A 21,959-nucleotide genomic window follows, 5' to 3' on the forward strand; every position below is an offset into this window, starting at 1 on the left:
AATTGTCTTGCACAGAGCAGTTTGACTCTTTCCCTACAGTATATAAACTCTGAGTGTGGAGCTTACATGTACAGAAATCTGCCACCCAAGCTCACACTTCTGTCTGTAAATTCCCACAGTAAAACACCCTTACCAAGAAACTGGATTTGTCTGCCTCATCCTTTGGTGTCTCGGCTCCTCTAGCATTTGGGGGCCACTTTGCATATAGGGCCCTCTCATGGAACACTACCTGCTTCAGTTTGAATCCCAGCTCTGCCTCTTTGACCTAGGCTAGCTTACACTGTGCCTCAGTTTTCTTGTCCGTAAAATAGGGAAAATTATAGTACCTACCTCTTAGAGTTGTTATGGGAATTAAGAGAGTTAATATATATATAAAGCCTTGGGAGAGGGCCTGGTCATAATTAAGCAGTATTTAAGCACTGGCTATTATTGCCATTTCTGGCACTCTCCCTTCTTCCCTAGACGGTTTTCTCTTGCTCTAGTGCACCCTGCTCTCTCTGACTGTGAGCCCTCAGGTGGGCTTTTTCTTCTGCTCAGCACACTTTTGTCTGTGTTGCTTGCCTACTAACTTCCCTCTGGCCTCCGCTCAAATGTTATTTCCTCAAATAAGCCTCTCCTGATCTAGAACTCTTCTCCCTGCTAGAAGCTCCCAGAGCTTTCTCTAATTCCCCTCATAACCCTCACCATGATTTATTTACAGTGATTACTTATTTAAGGTCTCTGACAGTCCATGAACTCCGGGCAGGCAGAGATTATGTGTTCCTGGCTTGCTGCTGGACATCAGCACAGTGCCTCATACACTATAGGAATGCCATAAATGTTTGTGAAATGCATGAATGAATGAATAAGGAACAAAACAAATGAAAGGCTTTCATAAAGTTATAAAGCCCAATACAAATATTAGGTAACACAATAATGAGAATGTGACAAAATGTGATGATTGCTAGATAATCTAATGTTAAATTGGTAGGAATTAGTATTGTGTGAAGGAAACCCTCTCCTCTCCAATTTGCCATAAAATATATTAGTTCATTGGAACATGTGTCTTTTAACCAAATGGAAATTATGCAAAAGGGCCAGAAAATATTACTGGGTACAATTAAGGAATCACAGACAGACACACCCTCCACTTTCACCCCCAGGAAATAGGCCTCAGATGAAAGAAACTATTGAACAGGGAACCTATTTATTCACAGAGAACATATTCATGGCCTTAATTCAAGACAGGATTAAATACTTTCACGAGTTGGCAAAACCAACTGTGCCAATCTGAGATATTCATTGATACCCTGGGAGTTAATGTATGTGACCCAAGCCATCAGGAAGACGATATTCTATTATCAATGAACATTCAAACACTAGAAAAATCATGATAGTTGCCACCATAATTCAAGATAGACACAATAAAGTGATTCTCCTGGGAATGTCTTCAAGGACTTATTGCTTCCTCTCCACTGGAAAAAGGAATCCTCGAGGAGGAAGGGTTTACATTCCCCCACCTTCCCAACTGTCAGACTCCGGACCGCTCCTCTCTTGTCTAATCCGCCTTTCATTTCCCAGACGCCCACATCTGATCTCCAGGAGAAACAGTGCGGCAACTGCCTAACCAGGATTGGGGAAAACTGAACCAGGGACTGGACTTGGGTTTGGGGAGATAGAGGACTGCAGAGATTTCACAAACACCGCGGGTGGCCATAAGTGAGAGCTGGGTGAATGATCCCACAGGCCCTAAGCCCTAGATGTTTGGGGATTAGCGATGTATAAATTCAACTTCTGCCAGCGTCGGCGGCAGCGCTCCCACGTAGCCCGCCTGAGGCTGCCAAGCTCTGGACTACATTTCCCAGAAGGTCTGCTCCTCGGGCTGTCGCAATTTGAATTGGGGCGTGTCTAGAAGGAGAAGCCATAGTCGGCGAGCACCCCTGGGGCATCCGGCTCTGGTGCCGCTGCAGCCGGCAGAGATGGTTGAGCTCCTGTTCCCGCTGTTGCTGCTCCTGCTGCCCTTCCTTCTGTATATGGCTGTGCCCCAAATCAGGTCTGTGCAAATGTATTGCCTTCTCTTGAGAATTCTTGTTGCGGGGCGGGAGGGAAACATAGAATCCCCACCAAAGCTTTCTTGGAAAACTCCCCTGGGGGGGCTCCAAGATGGCGGGGCCCAGAGTTCGGTGGGTTGAAGGCGAGGTCCAGCTGTCCTGGGTGCCAGGAGGAGACCCGAGACCCCAGGCGGGGAGAAAGGGCGGCACTCCGGGGCACCCTGCTTTTCCCTGACCCGTTTTTCTTTTGTCTAAGCACCCCCTAATTCTGGCTCCAGGGAATCCCGAGGGTAAGGCTACCTCAAACGCTTGAGTTTCGGACCCTTCAATGGGATATGGCCCGACGCTGTTTTCCCCTTAATTCCCACGCCTTAAACCAGCCTTCGAGGCACAAAGGAGCGATTCCACATTTCGCCCTCTGAAACTGATAGCAATCGTAACATCTGCGGCCCCATCCTTGCTCTCTCGTTACTGTTACAATCGCTCGTTCTGTGGGCGGATGTTGTAAAGGAGAAAAGTGAAAAGGAAGAGTGTTTGGTTATGAGCTCTATCCTGCCTTGCGAGCAGGAGCACGGGGGATCTGAGTTAAGAGCTAGGGTACTGGGGCGGTGAGGACTGGGAGAATGGTGGGAAGGTATTGACCAGGTGATAGATCAATCAGCCGAAGGCTGGCCAAGTGCCCCAGTGAATCAGCAGCGGGCTGTAAAACCGGCAGCCTGCTAATTGGTTCTAAGTAAGTCACCAGTGGTGACGGACCAGTGACTGAATAGACACACTCCTTCCCCAGGTGGGCGGTCTTAGTCCCAGTAGAACTTGAAGCTAGGCCAGATCACAGTCATTTCTTACCACAGTCACCTACTTTCCTTCTTTTATTTTTATTTTCTCTTCCCTCTCTGGTGCCCCTCTTCCAGTTATATTTTTTCTCCCTTCTGAACACTCAGTTCTCCCACATCTAGGCACACATGGTTTCTCACACTCAGATGAAAACACTGCTTTTTATCTTTTTTTTACTACAAGATCCTCTTATCCACATAGAATCTCAATGAAAAGTTGAACCAGAACTGAAAATAGTGCTCATACCCCAGAGGGGTTTTTCTGGAAAAAAAAAAAAAAAAAAAAAAAAAAAATATATATATATATATATATGTATATGTATTCCAGGAGCTGTATTCCCAACTCAGCAGGGTTATGGGAATCGGGCCAGAGCTGGACTTTTATAGTTGTCTCTTTCATTCCTGCTGGTTAAGGAGAAGAAAGAACTAAGTACAGTACTAAGTTGTCACTCCTGGAGCTACAGTAAGGGGATGTGGGAAACAGCCTGGAGGCTTGTTCTCTGAGGAGGGAGGTGATGCTTTGTGGGAACCATGAGTTAATCTGCCTCCCTGTCAGCATTTTCGCATTAAGCAGGTAGCTTCAGTGGCTAAGAGTATGTACCTTGCAATTCCAAGTTCAATGGAAAAGGCTGAAATGCTCTTTAAGAATGCATCTCCTGGTCTCCAGGTTAACCAGAGTCCCAACATTGCCAAGAAGAGAATAGGCCAGTCTGAAAACCGCCAATCTGTGTTTGTGCATTCATTCATTTGGAAAAGGCAATATAGTGTAGTGCTTAGAAACAAGGACTCTAGGCTGAGCTTGGCGACTCACACCTGTAATCCCAGCACTTTGGGAGGCCGAGGTGGGCGGATCACCTGAGGTCAGGAGTTTGAGACCATCCTGGCCAGCGTGGTGATACCCCTTCTCTACTAAAAATACAAAAATTAGCTGGGCTTGGTGGCGCATGGGTGAGGGGGTGAGGCATGAGAATCGCTTGAACCTGGGAGGTGGAGGTTACAGTGAAGGTGGAAGTTGCAGTGAAGGTGGAGGTTGCAGTGAGCCGAGATCACGCCATTGCACTCCAGCCTGGGCAACAAGAGTGAAACTCTGTCTCAAAAAAAAAAAAACAAAAAAAAAAAAAAGAGAAAGAAAGAAACAAGGACTCTAATTAGACAAAGCAAGACTTGAATCCCAGCTCCCCTTTGTGCATACATAATCTTCTCTTTGTTTTAAGTGTGTGTGTGCATGCGTGTGGGTTTTTTTTTTCTTTTTTCTTTTGTCCCAGAGTCACAAGCTTTCATAATTTTAACTTTTTGTATTGGATTAGCCATTTCTCAAGGCCATAAAATGCCAGTTGTGGACAGATTGACCTACAGAAACTAGTTATTTCTTCATCTGGGCTGAATCTTGTGATTTCCTAAGTCACAGGTGCCTTAGGGAGAGCGCAAACCAAAGCCAGGTGCCTGGCTAATCAGATATTCATCCAGTTCTTGTGCTGCAGAGAACAGCTGTAAGCTTTGCCCTTGTAATAGAATCACTTTTGTCTTTGAGCAAAAGCAGAAAACTTTTGTCATCTTTCCTCCAACTTTCCTTAAACGGACACTGTTTCCTTAAAAGGACAACAGTGGAAAGAACTAAAGCAAACCTCAGCCAGAAGACACGGAGTTGCAGGAACCTACTGGCTGAGACAGGAGAATGAAGAATTGATGAGCTCTCCTTCTCTATCTGCAGGAAAATGCTGTCCAGTGGGGTGTGTACATCAACTGCTCAGCTTCCTGGGAAAGTAGTTGTGGTCACTGGAGCTAACACAGGTATCGGGAAAGAGACAGCCAAAGAGCTGGCTCAGAGAGGCAAGTTTACTTCCTTTCAATTCCCTCCTATTACTGCTGTTTTACCCCTCACAGTAATGATGATTCATTCTCATTGTTTCTTCCCAGTTTTGGAATTCAAGAACACCTAAGGATTCCACTGATTTGCTGATCTGAAACTAGTACTATGCTCTACATATAATGGACCCTTAATGAATATTATTAACTTATTTTTCTTTACCTATTTGCTAATCAGATACCTCTCTTGTGAAGAAAGGGTAAAAATGTGTGTTTTTAAAAAAAGTATTGGAAATAACATTAGATTTATAATGCCAGCTCAAAAACAGAGCTGACCATTTCTCTTTCATATGTTGACTGACAGGAGCTCGAGTATATTTAGCTTGCCGGGATGTGGAAAAGGGGGAATTGGTGGCCAAAGAGATCCAGACCACGACAGGGAACCAGCAGGTGTTCGTGCGGAAACTGGACCTGTCTGATACTAAGTCTATTCGAGCTTTTGCTAAGGGCTTCTTAGCCGGTAAGTGTAGAACTAGAGAGACTATGTTGTGGGTCTTGAGGTCAACATGGCAGATTTAACTAAAAGGAAAAGGTCCCTCTTCCTTATAGAAGTGGTGTATAAAATATAGCCAAAAACTTTGTAGCTGAACTCATAGTCACTGGGACATGATTTATGTCAAAGGGATATCTTCCAGAGGCAGAAACAAAAAGTGAATTCAAAACATCATAGCAGTGAGCAAGAGCTGAAGCCAGAAACCTCATGGGAGTCTCAGCACTCAGTACAGGCTTTTTAGGGTCTGGGGTCTAAATACTTATACAGGGATAGGAGATGAGGCCACAGGCCTTTGAGAGCTGGAGCTGTATTTGAGGTTCTACACAAAGTTGAGATTCACAAAGGGCCATCTGGTCCATACTATAGAGGCTAATAAAAATCCTGGCCACCAGCTCAGAGACATGACAAAGAAGTTTACCATCTCTCTAGACAAGATGGATAAAGACTCATCTGCAAAAAATTAGAACCCGAGCTGGCATCATCTGTGGGGTCCGAATTCATACCACCAAATGATACAAGGATATTTATGGGTTTGATTTTTGTATGTGTGTGTAATACTCTATGGGAAATTAACATAAAAACCTGTAGTGTCTCATCAAAAGCAAATCTAAGAGCACTCTATAGGCATATCCCCTTATAGCCCAGGGATCTAGGCCTTCAAGGAAAAAACTTTCACTGGTGTGAACTCATAGTCATAAATTACAAACCACATGAGGAAATGAACCATGAGAGAGAATTGGAAGATGCGATAAAGAGGTGAAGCAGGTGTTTATTTCTTTAGGGACCTGAATCCCAGGGCAGAGGTGCATAGAGAACATTCTTTTTTCTCTTGCTTTGAAATCTTTCCATTTAGCTTGGGAAGTCTTTTTATTGAGAGAGGTGGATGAAACAATTCCCAAAAGCAGTGAGTAAGTAGCTCCCGAACTACAAAGATCAGGAAGGTCATTCGGTAGTATAAAATGGAATTTTGCCACATAGTAAAAGTAGGTGGGATTCAACTAAAGTCTTAAAATGAAAAACAATAGAAAATAAATATGAAGGAAAAATGGAGGGAAGGTTGAAGTCCTGCATCCTCACTTTCAAAGCCTGAGCGCGAGGCAGCTTTCTAAGATGTAATAGCCTTGGCTAGCCACTTCCATGCTCCATCGTCTTGTCCCTGCAGAGGAAAAGCACCTCCACATTTTGATCAACAATGCAGGAGTGATGATGTGTCCGTACTCGAAGACAGCAGATGGCTTTGAGATGCACATAGGAGTCAACCACTTGGGTAAGAAATCTGGCCTTATCACAAAGCTAGAGAGACCCAAAATTCTCTTTGGGAAACTTAGGGGTCAGATTGGGCCTTCTTGTTGTGTGATTGAACCTCAGGACCATAATAGACCATGTGTGCATAATAGTTTGGTCCTACCTGATAGCTGAGGAATACCTGAGGGCTGCTCCAGGTTCTGCCCGCTTTTTAATCTGTGATTTAGATTTGGTTTGCCTTGGTGCATTTTTTAACAGACTAACTGATTTAGGGGACTGTGTTGCTTTCTTAGTAGTGATCCCTGTGGCCAGCATCAGGTATAGGTCATCTGCTCTTTTTTTGTAGAGACAGGGTCTTGCTATGTTGCCCAGGCTGTTCTTGAACTCCTGGCCTCAGGCACCTTGCTGCCTCAGCCTCCTTAAGTGCTGAGATTGCAGGCGTAAGCCACTGCACCCAGCCAACCAGCTCTTAAGAATGAGATTAACCAAAGTAGGAATGAGCTGGGACTTCATATTCACATAGTCTAGACCTATCTCGCTTGTATAAGGATGCCTCATGTCTTTGGCTGTTGTTATTTCCCTAAACCTTCATTAAACTTGTTTTCTAGTTGATAATGAAAAGTTGGAGGGAAAGACCTTATTTCTGAATTATCTGCCTCCCATAGCTGAGGCCTGCTCACCACGACTCCTGTCATTCCCACATGGCTCTGAACTTCATTAATTCTAGTATTTCTCAACAGGTCACTTCCTCCTGACCCATCTGCTGCTAGAGAAACTAAAGGAATCAGCCCCATCAAGGATAGTAAATGTGTCTTCCCTCGCACATCACCTGGGAAGGATCCACTTCCATAACCTGCAGGGCGAGAAATTCTACAATGCAGGCCTTGCCTATTGTCACAGCAAGCTAGCCAACATCCTCTTCACCCAGGAACTGGCCCGGAGACTAAAAGGTGGGCCTAGAGGAAATGAGTGTGGAGACATGAGTCAGAGAGAGGCAGGTAAAAGCACAGTAATGGAAACTGTTTCCAGAGCCCATCACCTGGAGAGGACCTGCTTCCGTGGCTATAATTGGGTACAGTTTTAGTAGTCTACAACTGAATATTGGAGGTGGCTGGCTGGGACAGTGAGACTCTGACTTTGAGTCTGAAGGCCTGGCTTTACTACTTACTAGCTGTGTGATCTATAGCAAGTTACTTAACGTGTTTTTTTTTTTTTTTTTTTTTTTTTTTTGAGACGGGATCTCGCTCTGTCACCCATGCTGGAGTGCAATGGTGCAATCTCGGCTCACTGCCGACCTCCACCTCCCAGGTTCAAGTGATTCTCCTGCCTCAGCCTCCTGAGTAGCTGGGACTACAGGTGCGTGCCACCAGGCCTGGCTAATTTTTGTATTTTTAGTAGAGACAGGATTTCACCATGTTGGTCAGGGTGGTCTGAAACTCCTGACCTCAGGTGATCCACCCACCTTGGCCTCCCAAAGTGCTGGGATTTTAGGTGTGAGCCACCGCACCTGGCCATTACTTAACTTTTAAGACTTCCTTCTTCATATGTAAATGGGACTACTTCACAGTTTATTGTCATAATTAATTCAGGCTTCATAAGCAAGTCAAGATTTTTTACTCATAGTGAGACTGAGTAGGAGGGAAGGACCTGAACTGGCACTAGATAAAGGCAGTAGACTAAAACAGGTACTGGGAATATGGAGGGGCAAGGTCTCCCTTGCAAAGCGTCAAATAAGAGGGAAATACATGCTTGAGAAGGGGAGTTTCCAGTCACAAATACACAGAGGTCCTTAGCACTGTCTACTCTGGATTTCTAATAAAGAGAAGGGAAATCGAGGGTGAACTATGCTAGGAATTGAGGCAGGCAGAATGCAGGCTCAAGGAATCAGGCACAGGTGCCCCATAGTTGGAATAGGATCATCCTACCAAATGAACATCTGTGAGATGGGAAGGAAACTGGTGGTTAGCTCAGTCCTTATGCCCAGTTTGTGCCCAGGGCATGACATCTTTTATCAGTTTAGGATAGATAAGGGTAACTGGATGGTGAAAACTATCCAAAGAGTTGATCAGGGAGCTAGGGTGGCCTGGAGGTGGAAAGATGGGTCCAGTGGTGAGAATTCACTAATACGTGAATGCGGTAACTCTGATAGTTGTGAGGATTCAGTGGAAAATCATTATGGTGCAGTAAAATAACCCTGGTTTGACAGAAGATTCATTCATTCAGCCATTCAGCAGACATGTATTCGGTGCCCATGTTGTTCCGTGCACTGGGTTAGGGGACAGGGGGTGAGTTGGTGAACAAGATAGGTATAGTCTCTTCCTTGGTTTGGTTTACATCTAACGGGGGAGAAAGACTATTAGCAAGTCTTTATACAAACTATTAAATGTAAAATCAGTCTAGTAATGCATGAATAATTCTCATTGTAAAAAGTTCAAATAAGGTCAGGCACAGTGGCTCACACCTTTAATCCCAGGCACTTTAGGAGGCCAAAACCGGAGGATTACTTGAGGCCAGTTCAAGATCAGCCTGGGCAAAATAGTGAGACCTCATCTCCTCTACCAAAAAAAAAAAAAAAAAAGGGTTCAAAGCATATGGAAGTATGTAGAATTAAGGTGAAAAACCACCTTCATTTATTCCCCTTTTCCCCCTGCTCTTCTCCCTTCCTGTGACCATTATCAACAGCTTGTGTGCCCCTTTCCAATAATTTTCCTATGCATTTACATATGTATGTATCACGCACAAGGAACTGAAACTCCAACACAGTATCTTGGAGATCTTTCCATTTAGTACATATGGTTTTACCCCTTAATTGTATTGGCTGTGTTGTATTTCGTAGTATAGAAGTGCCTTAGTGTATTTCTGTATTTCCTTAACATCTGGATTGTTTCCTTTTTGTTGTGGCTGTTTAATTATAATTGTGATAAATGTTACAAAGGAGAAGTACCAGGACTTATAACGGATTTTAGTGGGAGTCTTGGGGGGACCTTATTCAGTCTGAGGGTTCAGGGAAGACTTTTCTGAAGAAATGAGTTGCATGCTGAGCCCCGAAGGATGATTAGAAATTAAATGGATTAGAGGTACTGATGGAATGTGGAGGCTGAGGCTGGGTGCGGCGGCTCACCCCTGTAATCCCAGCACTTTGGGAGGCCTAGGCTGGTGGATCACCTGAGGTCAGGAGTTCGAGAACATCCTGGCCAACTTGGTGAAACCCCCGTCTCTACTAAAAATACAGAAATTAGCCAGGTGTGGTGGCAGGCGCCTGTAATCCTAGCTACTGGAGAGGCTGAGGCAGGAGAATGGCCTGAACCTGGGACAGAGTTTGCAGTGAGCGAAGATCACACCATTGCACTCCAGCCTGGGCGTCATGAGTAAAACTCTGTCACAAAAAATGAAAAAAAAAAAGGTGGGGGCCAGACGTGGTGGCTCATGCTTGTAATCCCAGCAATTTGGAAGGCTGAGGTGGGCAGATCACCTGAGGTCAGGAGTTCAAGACCAGCCTGGCCAACATGGAGAAACTCCATCTCTACTAAAAATACAAAATTAGCCGAGCATGTTGGCGTGTGCCTGTAGTCCCAGCTGCTCAGGAGGCTGAGGCAGGAGAATTGCTTGAACCTGGGAGGCAGAGGTTGTGGTGAGCCGAGATCACACCATTGCACCCCAGCCTGGGCAACAAGAGTGAAACTCCATCTCAAAAAAAAAAAAAAAAAAAAAAATGTGGAGGCTGAGAAACATTCCAGGCAGAAGGAGGAGAATGTACAAAGGTCCAGGCTCAGTTTGAGAAACAGTGAAGGTTACCATTGGTAGGTTGTAGAAAGCAAGAGTAATAAAGATCTGAGCTGAGACTGGTGAGGTAGGTAGAGGCCAAACCCTCAGAGGCCACAGTAAGGATTTTAGTGTTTATTCTAAGAGCAATGGGAAACCTTTAAAATTAAAGCCTTTTCAAAATGGGGGCAAGAGGGGTTGCAGCAGTTGATTTCATCAGCAGAGGCGAGAAATGAGGGTAGTTTGGACTAGGTGGTGGAATTGGAGGGTAGTAGAAAGTTCTGAGAGAGATTTGGTTTGGGAAAGCTTGTTGACTGGAGATGCATGCTTTAGGTGGGCATTCATCAAGAACCCTTTTGCCTGATTGGGCGTGTCGGGAACACTGCAAGAACCGGGTTTGGCTTTAAAAGTAGAAATCAATTTGGGACCTCTGAGTCTGCATTACTATGGTCATCTAGGGAGATGTTGAGTAGGCAGTTGGGAATAATACAGCTGTGTCTGCAGCTGTCAGTCCACAAAGACCTGAAAAATTCTGTTTCTTCAAAGCTTTACACTAAAACTCATTTGGCAGCAAAATATTTCCCGTACTAGGGAGATTAGATTAGTAGGCAGTGTATGTGTACATTTCATATTACCTTTCTACAATCAGAAAAAAAATTGAAGTATGTCTGGCCCCAACGTTTTCAATAAAGGATTGGGGGCCTGAAATAGCATGTGCAAAAGTGTCATTTAGCACTTACCATGCATCAGGCACTCTTTTTTTTTTTTTTTTTTGCACCAGTGTCTCGCTCTGTCACCCAGGCTGGAGTGCAGTGGCACGATATCAGCTCACTACAACCTCTGCCTCCCCGGTTCAAGTCATTCTCCTGCCTCAGCCTCCCAAGTAGCTGGGATTACAGGTGCACACCACCACGCCTGGCCAATTTTTTCTATTTTAGTAGAGACGGGGTTTCACTGTGTTGCCCAGGCTGGTCTATAACTCCTGAGCTCAGGCAGTCCACCTGCCTTGGCCTCCCAAAATGCTAGGCTTATAGGTGTGAGCCACCACGCCAGCTGCATCAGGCACACATTTAAGACCTTTAACATATATGAACTCATTTAATCCTCATAACCACCCTGTGAGGTGTAGGTATTATGATTATTCCCATTTTAGAGATGAAGAAATGAGTCACAAAAGGGAACTTGCCCAAGGTTACACAGCTAATGAGTGGAGCCAGGATTTGAAACTGGGCAGTCTGTCTACAAAATCCATGCCCATAACCACCACATTGTGTTGACTCCCAGTGTGTCTGCAGTTCAGAGGAGCAGTTTGGACTGCGGACAAAATGTGAGCACCGTAGAATTATGGAGAGGGAGTCTGGTGAGCCACGAGAACTCCAACATTTAATGTTTGTGTAGAAGATGATGAACTGGTCCAGAAAACTGAGACAGAGCAGCCAGAAAGATTAGGAAAACCAGAAGTGGTGTAGGCTTATGGAAGCCAATGAAAAAGAAGACTTTAAGAAGGGGATGGGCGCCTGTAATCCCAGCACTTTGCGAGGCCAAGGTGAGCAGATCACTTGAGGTCAGGAGTTCGAGACCAGTCTGGCTAACATGATGAAATCCCGTCTCCACTAAAAATACAAAAATTAGCGTGGTGTGGTGGCGCACGCCTGTAGTCCCAGCTACTTGGGAGGGTGAGGCAGGAGAATCACTTGAACCTAGAAGGCAGAGGTTGCAGTGAGCCAAGATCATGCCACTGCACTCCAGCCTGGGCAAGAGAGCGAGACTGTCTCAAAAAAAAAAAAAAAAAGAGTGGGGGGGGGACGGGGTGGGTGTGGTGGTTCATGCCTGTAATTCTAATACTTTGGGAGGCCAAGGTGGGAAGATTGTTTGAGGCCAGGAGTTCAAGACCAGCCTGGTCAACATAGGGAGTAGGAGACCCCATCTCTAAAAAAGAAGGGGGTGGTCAACGATGTTAAGTGCTGCTGAGAGGATGAGTCTTGGCTCTGCTGATTCCTGACAGGGGAGTTTCCAGTCACAAATACACAGAGGTCCTTAGCACTGTCTACTCTAGAGCCTTCTTAAATCTGTGAGATGGAAGTATAAATTACTGTGAGCAGTACTTCTGAAGTCACCATGGGCAAAAGAGTCCATATGTGAAGGTCACATGCTTATTTACGTCCTTTTCTGTTTTGGGCCATTCTGCAAAATCAAGTCCTGTCTTCCCCTCTCTTCATGCCACCCCCAACCAGGCTCTGGCGTTACGACGTATTCTGTACACCCTGGCACAGTCCAATCTGAACTGGTTCGGCACTCATCTTTCATGAGATGGATATGGTGGCTTTTCTCCTTTTTCATCAAGACTCCTCAGCAGGGAGCCCAGACCAGCCTGCACTGTGCCTTAACAGAAGGTCTTGAGATTCTAAGTGGGAATCATTTCAGGTATGAATGTTATCTCTTTTTGCAGATGAGATTTATTGCTCAAAGGAAATAATTTGGGTTTGTCTGGGTATACCCTTTTTTAAAAGTACATTGTCTAATATAGCTTTTGTCTTTTAGCTCTAGAGTTTTTACCTTTTAGTAGGGGAATTTGACTGTCTTTTTTGTAATAACTGCTACATTTGATTTTATGCCATCTTTTATACTGATAATTATGCATTATGTTTCTTTTCTTCCTGTCTTTCTTATGTCGGTCTAGTTTTCTTTATTCTTTTTTGGATTCCTAATTCTATTGTTTTACATTAAAAAGAATTTAAAAAGAATTTGAGGCCGGGCGCAGTGGCTTACGCCTGTAATCCCAGCACTTTGGGAGGCCAAGGCGGGCAGATCACTTAAGGTCAGGCGGAACTCCGCCTCAAAAAAAAAAAAAAAAAAAAAGAATTTGAATCTGTATTTCTCTATTGTCTTCAGGATTGAAATACTACTACCTATGGACTCCCCTCTCAAATAAGCGAAGACATTTACAATGATTTAAATGTAGAGAATTTTGAATATAACACAGGGGTAGATAAAATAGTGCACTGAGCCTGCATATAATGGAGCCTCAGCTACCATTAACCCATGGCCAATTCTGCCCTATCCCCATTCTCTACCCCTTTCCATATTTTTCTTCTCCCATATTATTTTGAAGCAAATCCCAGGCATCACATAAGATCAAAATTTTAACATGTTTTTACCTCTACTTCAGGTTATTGTTGAAATGACCTGAAATTTTAGGGAAGTAGCTGAAAATAGCATTAAGATTGGAAAGAAAGGTAGACAGATTATGAGAGGCCTATAATGCCAGCCTTGTGGAGGAGCCCCCAGAGTTGTTTCAGTAGACAGACATAATCTGGTCTGTGCTTTAGAAACTTTGTTTTATGAATGAATAATTAACCTAGTGAGAGAGAGAGTTCCGGAAAGTTGTAATGAAAGGAATGGTAATGTGAAAGAGGCCCTGAAGCAGCAGAATTTTTATCACTGGATGATTAATTAAATGAGGGGATGAGGGAGGCTTTGCTAACCTGAATTTCAAGCCTGAATGAGGTTGATGATGACATTAACTAGGACAGCAGACATGGAAAAGTAATGTGTGGAACTTAGGGTTCTTGGATTCCAAAGCAGTTGAAAGGGACTTTGTCTAGCTTAAGCAAGAAGGAAATTTATTTTTTTTTTTTTTTTTTTTTTTTTTGAGACGGAGTCTCGCTCTGTCGCCCAGGCTGGAGTGCAGTGGCACAATCTCGGCTCACTGCAAGCTCCGCCTCCTGGGTTCACGCCATTCTCCTGCCTCAGCCTCTCCGAGTAGCTGGGACTACAGGCGCCCGCCACCACGCCCGGCTAATTTTTTTGTATTTTTAGTAGAGACGGGGTTTCACCGTGGTCTCGATCTCCTGACCTCGTGATCCGCCCGCCTCGGCCTCCCAAAGTGCTGGGATTACAAGCGTGAGCCACCGCGCCCGGCCGGAAATTTATTAAAATATTAGTAGGGAGAGGAGGGACCCCTAGGTTGAAAGGGAAGACTGAAGAGCCAGGCTAAGAAGAGTTAGAGTGGCAGTCAGCTAGCCGGGGCATTGCTGCTAGAGTGAGCGAATGCCAGCTATCTTTAGTGTTTAGGTTTTATTGCTTATCATCCACTCTCTAGGGAGGAAGCATTGGATCTCCTTCCTCCCATCCCTTCATTTTTACTCTTTTGATTAGAGGCAAACAGGGACTTTATTAATGCTCTCTTCAAACTATATTGAGGGGAAAAGGTAATTCTGCAGAAGGAAATCAGGTTGCTACTGCCAAAAGAAAGTAGAATGTTCAGCCAAAGAGTAACAGTTGTCCACTGTGTAATACCTGGCTCTGTACATGTTGCGTGTGTGTTATCTATAAGGCATGCAAGTAGAAATGTATAGCAGATAGTTGGAAATGTGGTTCTGAAGTATAAGAAGATAGATTTATATAGTATACTGGATTGATTTTCCAAGAGTGACTGGATTCTTCTTCCCTAGAGATTTTAAGAAAAAAAAAAAATAATAACCCTTTATCTCGGTTTTGACTGAGTGGTTTAAAGAAAGTCAGCTCTAAATTCTTAACTTACTATTGGATTGACTTTTGAAGAGCCTTTCCTGTGCTATGGATTCTTAATTCATTTCGAAGATCCAACAGCAGCCGTGTAGACCACCATCAAGAAATGAACATAAAAGTCTGTTTTGATTGAAGCCTTAAGATTTTTGCACTGGCTATTCTTTCTGCCTGCAACCACTAGTCTGCTTTATGTCTCTAAGAATTTGCCTTTACTGGACATTTCATATAAATGGAATCATATGGTATGTGGCCTTTTGTGACTGACTTCTTTTACTTAGCTTAATGTTATCGAGGTTCACCCATGCCAAAGCATATGTCAGTACTTCATTTCTTTTTATTGCTGCATAACATTTCATTGTATAGATTTGCCACATCTTATTTATTCATTCATCAGGTGATGGGCATTTGGGTTTGCACTTTTTAGCTATTTGAATAATACTTCTGTGACCATTTGTGTAGAAATTTTTGTGTGGACATTTCTCTTGGGTACATGGAAGTGGAATTTCTGGGTTATATGGTAACTGTGTTTAACTGCTGAGGAACTGCCAAACTTTTCCAAAGTGACTGCCCCATTTTACATTCCCACCAGCAGTCTATGAGTGTTCTAATTTCTTCACATCCTCAACAACAGTTGTTATTGTCTCTCCTTTTGAGTTTAGCCATCCTAGTGAGTATGAAGGAATATCTTGTTTTTATTTTCATTTCATTTTCCTACTAATGATGTTGAACATTTTTTCATGCGCTTTTTGGTTCATTTGTTTCTTTGTTGGGGAAATGTCTATTCAAGTCCTTTGCCCATTTTTAAGTTGGATAATTGTCTTTTTATTGTTGAGTTGCAAGAGTTCTTAATAGTCTAGATACGAGTTCCTTGTCAGATATATAATTTGCAAATATTCTCCCATTCTGTGGGTTGTCTTTTAAGTTTCTTAATGGTATCTTTTGAAATATAAAACTTTTAAATTTTGATGAAGTCCAGTTTATCTATTTGTTGTTACTTGTGCAGTCGTATCTAAGAAATCATTGCCTTACCCAAGGTCACAAAGATTTACTACTGTCTTTAGTAAAGACAGTTTTCTGTTACTATAACAGAATACCACAGACTGGGTAATTTCTAAAGAAATTTACTTAGCTCATGGTTCGGGAGGCTGAGGAGTCTAAGAACATGGTGCCTGGCATTTGGTTGGGGCCTTCTTGCTGTGTCATAATATGGCAGAGGGCATCACATATGTGAGAGGGCAAGCAAGAACAAACCCACTCCCATGATAGTGATATTAATCCATGTATGAGGGCAAAGCCTTTATTAATTAATCTGTTCATGAAGGCAGAGGGATTAAGTTTCCAACATGTGATTTTTTAAGGGATACATTCAAACCATAGCAACCCCTGTTTTCTTCTAATAGTTTTATAGTTGTAGCATTACATAGGTCTGTGATCTATTTTGAACTATTTTTATTTTATTTTATAATTATTATCTTTTTGAGACGGAATCTTGCTCTGTGACCCAAGCTGCTCACTGCAACCTCTGCCTCCCGGGTTCAAGCAATTCTCCTGTCTCAGCCTCCCGAGTAGCTGGGACTACAGGTGCACACCACCACGCCTGGCTAATTTTTGTATTTTTAGTAGAGATGGGGTTTTGTCATGTTGGTCAGGCTGGTCTGCAACTCCTGACTTCAAGTGATCCACCCTCCTCACCCTCCCAAAGTGCTGGGATTATAGGCGTGAGCCACCACACCCGGCCTTGAACTAATTTTTGTATATGATATGAGGTAGGGGTCAACCTTCATTCTTTTGCATGTGGATATCCAGTGCCTTAGCACCATTTGTTGAAAAGACAGTTTTCTACCCATTGAATTGTCTTGGTATCTGTATTAGTCTGCTCAGGCTGCCATAGCAGAATCCCACAGACTGGGTGGCTTAAACAATATAAATTTATTTTCTCACACTTCTGGAGACTGAAAGTCCAAGATCAAGGTGCTGGCCTGGTTGGTCTCTGGTGAGGCCTGCCTTCCTGACTTCCGAATGGATGCCTTTTCTCTGAGCCCTTGCATGGCCTTTCCTCTATGTACACACACTCCTGGTGTCTCTTCCTCTTTTTATAAGGACACTAGTCCTGTTGGATTAGGGCCCTGCCCTGAAGACCTCATTTAACCTTAGTTACCTCCTTAAAGGCCCTATCTCTAAATACAGTCACACTGGGGGTTAGGGCTTCAACATATTAATTTTGGGGGAACACAATTGGAGTATAACAGTAAGTTTGTCAAAAATCAATTGACCATAAATATAAGGGTTTATGTTTCACTTTTCTGTTCTGTTCATTTGTATGTCTGTCCTTATGCCCGTATCACACTATCTTGATTACTATAGCATTGCAGTAAGTTTTGAAATTAGTTTATCTTTTACCTATACTAATTCTTAGCAAAATCCCCCTGGAAATGTCAATACTGTGACCATGCTGATGCCATAGGCACACTTAAATAGCTCTTACTTGGCTGGGCGCGGTGGCTCACGCCTGTAATCCCAGCATTTTGGGAGGCTGAGGTGGGCAAACTACTTGAGCCCAGGAGTTCAAGACCAGCCTAGGCAACATAATGAGACCCCATCTCTATAAAAAATGCAAAAATTAGCCAGGCGTGGTGGCGTGTCCCTGTGGTCCTGGCTACTTGAGAGGCTGAGGTAGGAGGATCACCTGAGCCTGAGGAGGTTGTAGTGAGCTGCGATCGCACCACTGCACTCCAGCCTGGGCAACAGTGAGACCCTGTCTAAAAAAAACAACCAGAAAGCTCTTGCTGTAGTATTTGATTACTTTTTATAGCCTACAAGGAAGCTTCATGTCAACTGTGTTCTTTGCTCTTCACTGTAACCTTATGAAGAGTATAAGGCACAGTGCAGTGGAGGACGCAGAGGCTTACAAAGGCTGAGTCATTTCCAGAGAGTGATACAGAGCCTTGTGGTTCTCACTGATGATCTTTTCACTAAGAAATGGCAAGTTGTACTGGTCATACTGTTGGGTCTTCTTAAACAGAAGTACTGATAAGACTTGTTTTGTAAATGTGATGATATTTTGAAATGGTATTTCTCAAACTTTAGTGTGTTCAAGAATCATCTGGAGAACTAGTTGAAAACAGATTCCTGGACCACAACCCTAGAGATTCTCATTCAGTATGTCTGGAGTAGGGCTGGAGAATTTCTAACAAGCTCCCAGTTGATGCTCCTGCTGCTGGTTTGTGGTGCACACTTTGAATCCCACCGTCTTACTGGACATAGTGTTAAGAGTTTGCATATATAGTTAATTCAGACTTGTCAACTCTTTCACCTTCAGAATTTGCTTAGAATACTGAGGAAGCAATTTTCTTGAAATAGTATACTTTTAAAAATTGTTTCCTCACATGACTTTAAAGATTGTAATCCATTCAATCATTTTTTTAAAAACTTTGACTGAATGCTTACCAGATGTATACCAGATCCAGAGAATATGAAAATGAGTATGTCCCTAAGAAAATTTTCTGCATTGGAATTATAAAATTATAAAACTTGGAATTACAGGCTGGGTGCAGTGGCTCACGCCTGTAATCCCAGCACTTTGGGAGGCCGAGGCAGGCGGATCACTTGAGGTCAGGAGTTCAAGACCAGCCTGGCCAACATGGCAAAACCCTGTCTCTACTAAAAATACAAAAATTAGCCAGTCATGGTGGCAGGCACCTATAATCCCAGCTACTCTGGAGGCTGAGGCAGGAGAATTGCTCAAACCTGGGAGGCGAAGGTTGCAGTGAGCTGAGATCGCGTCACTGCACTCCAGCCTGGGCAACAGAGTGAGACTCCGCCTCCAAAAAAAAAAAAAAACTTGGAATTACGGCAATGAAGAGAGGGTATATGAAACACTTTGCTATGATTTGAATGTGTCCCTCAAGGTTCGTATGTTGGAAACTTAAGCCTCAATACAACAGTGTAGAGAGGCAGGGCCTTTAAGAGGTAAATTAGGTCACAAGGGCAGCCCTCATGAATGGATTAATGCCATTATCTCTGGAATGGGTTCATTATCGTGGGAGTGATTCCTTATTAAAGGATGACTTGGGTCCCCTTCCCTCTCTTACCCATGTGATGCCTTCCATCTTGTTATGACACAGCAAGAAGGCCTTCATCAGATGCCAGCCCCTTGATCTTGGACTTCTCAGCTTCCATAATCATAAGCCAGTTTCTGTATGCTCATTGTAGTTACCCAGTTTGTCGTATTCTGTTACAGCACCACAAAACGGACCAAGACACCTGGTACCTTGGTTTTACCATTTCTTTTCTGTGTTGCCTTTTCCTTTTGTTGTTTTCGAAGCTGGCTTTACTTCTCATGAGTTTACAAACAGTATAACTTCAAGTAGTCCAGAAATAAGCATTTTTTTTTTTTTTTTTTACTACTCCAAGCATCTCTGACCAATGTGAATAGCAGGATCTCAGCTATATGACATTGTCCAAGGCCCTGTAGAATGGGCCTTATGGACTTACTTGAAGAAGATGGATATACATGGGTGTCAGGCAGGCACTGATATTAAATTATATAAATAGGGGAATATAAAGACCAAATGTATGCATTATATATCAAACAAAGCATTCCGATGAGAGGTGGTCTAGCGAGGAGATCTAAAATGGGAATTACATTTTCTCTGGCTACGGACTGGAGAATGAAGAGATAAGGACAAACACTGGCCCTGTGAAGTACATGGAGAACATGTGATCCCTGGTTGTTTTTATGTCATATTCCTTATCTCTGGCAGATGGCAGGCTTCATTCTTAACACTGTGCTTCATACCTTTCTCTTTACCTTCCAGTGACTGTCATGTGGCATGGGTCTCTGCCCAAGCTCGTAATGAGACAATAGCAAGGCGGCTGTGGGACGTCAGTTGTGACCTGCTGGGCCTCCCAATAGACTAACAGGCAGTGCCAGTTGGACCCAAGAGAAGACTGCAGCAGACTATACAGTACTTCTTGTCAAAATGATTCTCCTTCAAGGTTTCCAAAACCTTTAGCACAAAGAGAGCAAAACCTTCCAGCCTTGCCTGCTTGGTGTCCAGTTAAAACTCAGTGTACTGCCAGATTCGTCTAAATGTCTGTCATATCCAGATTTACTTTGCTTCTGTTACTGCCAGAGTTACTAGAGATAGCATAATAGGATAAGAAGACCCTCATATGACCTGCACAGCTCATTTTCCTTCTGAAAGAAACTACTACCTAGGAGAATCTAAGCTATAGCAGGGATGATTTATGTGAATTTGAACTAGCTTCTTTGTTCACAATTCAGTTCCTCCCAACCAACCAGTCTTCACTTCAAGAGGGCCACACTGCAACCTCTGCTAACATGAATGACAATGACTTGGCTCAGGAGCAGGGCTTGACCAGGCATGGTGGATCACCGGAGGTCAGTAGTTCAAGACCAGCCTGGCCAACATGGTGAAACCCCACCTCTACTAAAAATTGTGTATATCTTTGTGTGTCTTCTTGTTTATGTGTGCCAAGGGAGTATTTTCACAAAGTTCAAAACAGCCACAATAATCAGAGATGGAGCAAACTAGTGCCATCCAGTCTTTACGCAAATGAAACGCTGCAAAGGGAAGCAGATTCTGTATATGTTGGTAACTATCCACCAAGAGCACATGGGTATCAGGGAAGAAGTAAAAAAAAAGAAGGAGAATACTGGAAGATAATGCACAAAATGAAGGGACTAGTTAAGGATTAAGAAAATAGCAAAAGACATTAAATATACTAACACAGCTATGGAGGAATTGAGGGCAAGCACCCAAGACTGATGAGGTCTGAACAAAAACCTGTGTGGCAAAAAAAACAAAAAAACAAAAAAAAAAACTAAAAACAAAAAGAAAAAAACCAATTCTTCATTCAGAAAAATTATCTTAGGGACCGATATTAGTAATTATGGTCAATTTAATAATCTTTTGGGGCATTTCCTTACATTGTCATGACAAGATTAAAATGTCTGTGCCAAAATTTTGTATTTTATTTGGAGACTCCTCATCAAAAGTAATGCTGCCAAAGGAAGTCTGAGGAATTAGTAGTGTTCGCATCACTTGTTTGGAGTGTGCTATTCTAAAAGATTTTGATTTCCTGGAATGACAATTATATTTTAACTTTGGTGGGGAAAAGAGTTATAGGACCACAGTCTTCACTTCTGATATTTGTAAATTAATCTTTTATTGCACTTGTTTTGACCATTAAGCTATATGTTTAGAAATGGTCATTTTATGGAAAAATTAGAAAAATTCTGATAATAATGCAGAATAAATGAATTAATGTTTTACTTAATTTATATTGAACTGTCAATGACAAATAAAAATTCTTTTTGATTATTTTTTGTTTTCATTTACCAGAATAAAAACGAAGAATTAAAAGTCTGATTACAGTCAAAAGAAGAAAACACTGTTCATTATTATGGTTATGCAATGATTTCTCATTCTAAAGAATAGTTTGTTCCAGAGTCTAGCTACAGTGTAATCTCAATCCACATGCTATTAATTTAGGTTGTATGATAATCTGATTATTCATTCACCATTTCCTACTTAACCTTTTTTGACACTCTTCACAGACACTTTTTCTACATTTCTTGATCATTCCGGGCCATTTTTTTTCTCTTTTCTTTTCTTTTTAATTAGAGACAGGGTCTTGCTTTGTTGCCCAGACTGGCCTCAAACTCTGGGCTCAAGCGATCCTCCCGCCTCGGCCTCCCAAAGTGCTGGGGTACAGGTGTGAGCCACGGCACCCAGCCCCAGGCTATTGATCTTTTTTTTGCACCTGCCCCTTATTTCTGTACTGTGACAAGTCCCAGCATTGTGTTGTGGGACTTACACAGTATACTCACTATCCTCAGACTTTGTCATGTCTATGCTCTGTGCATATTAAGAGCTTAACCAAACTGTGTTGAATCAACAGCCAATGAACTTGATCTAATAAAAATGAGGGCCCAGGAGATACAAATTAGCAAAGCATTTTCTCCTGAGCAGTCATACATCTTTTAATATTTGTAGGCAGTTTAAAATTGAGCTCCCAAGCAAACCTTTGAGAACAGACCCCTTGAGCAAACCATGAAATCGGTGAAAATAAAAATTTAATTTTTTTGAGAGAGGGTCTTGCTCTGTCACCCAGGCTGGAGTGTGGTGGCATGATCTCAGCTCACCGCAACCACTGCCTCCCGGGTTCAGGCGA

The 21,959-nt window shown here is 43.0% G+C and overlaps 1 protein-coding gene across 5 annotated transcripts; it reads left to right on the forward strand.

The window, feature by feature from the left end:
• The first annotated feature begins 1,755 nt into the window (after positions 1–1,755).
• Positions 1,756–21,106, forward strand: RDH11 (retinol dehydrogenase 11). Of its 5 annotated transcripts, none has more exons than XM_055289059.2 (7): positions 1,756–2,032; positions 4,575–4,693; positions 5,034–5,189; positions 6,385–6,489; positions 7,208–7,417; positions 12,464–12,653; positions 19,577–21,106. In XM_055289059.2, the coding sequence occupies exons 1-7, from the start codon at positions 1,959–1,961 to the stop codon at positions 19,677–19,679; spliced, it is 957 nt and encodes a 318-aa protein (XP_055145034.1). In that variant the 5' UTR covers positions 1,756–1,958; the 3' UTR covers positions 19,680–21,106. The 5 variants fall into 5 exon arrangements, with proteins under 5 accessions (XP_055145034.1, XP_063500517.1, XP_063500516.1 ...); XM_063644447.1 differs by having other exon boundaries at positions 1,879–2,032; positions 4,575–4,654; XM_063644446.1 differs by lacking the exon at positions 19,577–21,106 and adding an exon at positions 14,793–19,160 and having other exon boundaries at positions 1,888–2,032.
• The last annotated feature ends 853 nt before the right edge of the window (positions 21,107–21,959 follow it).

This window comes from Symphalangus syndactylus, chromosome 8 (genome assembly GCF_028878055.3).
Source record: "Symphalangus syndactylus isolate Jambi chromosome 8, NHGRI_mSymSyn1-v2.1_pri, whole genome shotgun sequence".
NCBI classification, from domain to species: domain Eukaryota; kingdom Metazoa; phylum Chordata; class Mammalia; order Primates; family Hylobatidae; genus Symphalangus; species Symphalangus syndactylus.

What these genes read in the sequence shown, in the direction of transcription:
- RDH11 (XM_055289059.2), top strand. Translation starts at nt 1,959, where the DNA reads ATGGTTGAGCTCCTGTTCCCGCTGTTGCTGCTCCTGCTGCCCTTCCTT. An exon ending in CATAGGAGTCAACCACTTGG is followed by an intron (nt 6,490 to 7,207) that starts GTAAGAAATCTG and finishes ATTTCTCAACAG; the next exon opens with GTCACTTCCTCCTGACCCAT. An exon ending in CTAAGTGGGAATCATTTCAG is followed by an intron (nt 12,654 to 19,576) that starts GTATGAATGTTA and finishes TTTACCTTCCAG; the next exon opens with TGACTGTCATGTGGCATGGG.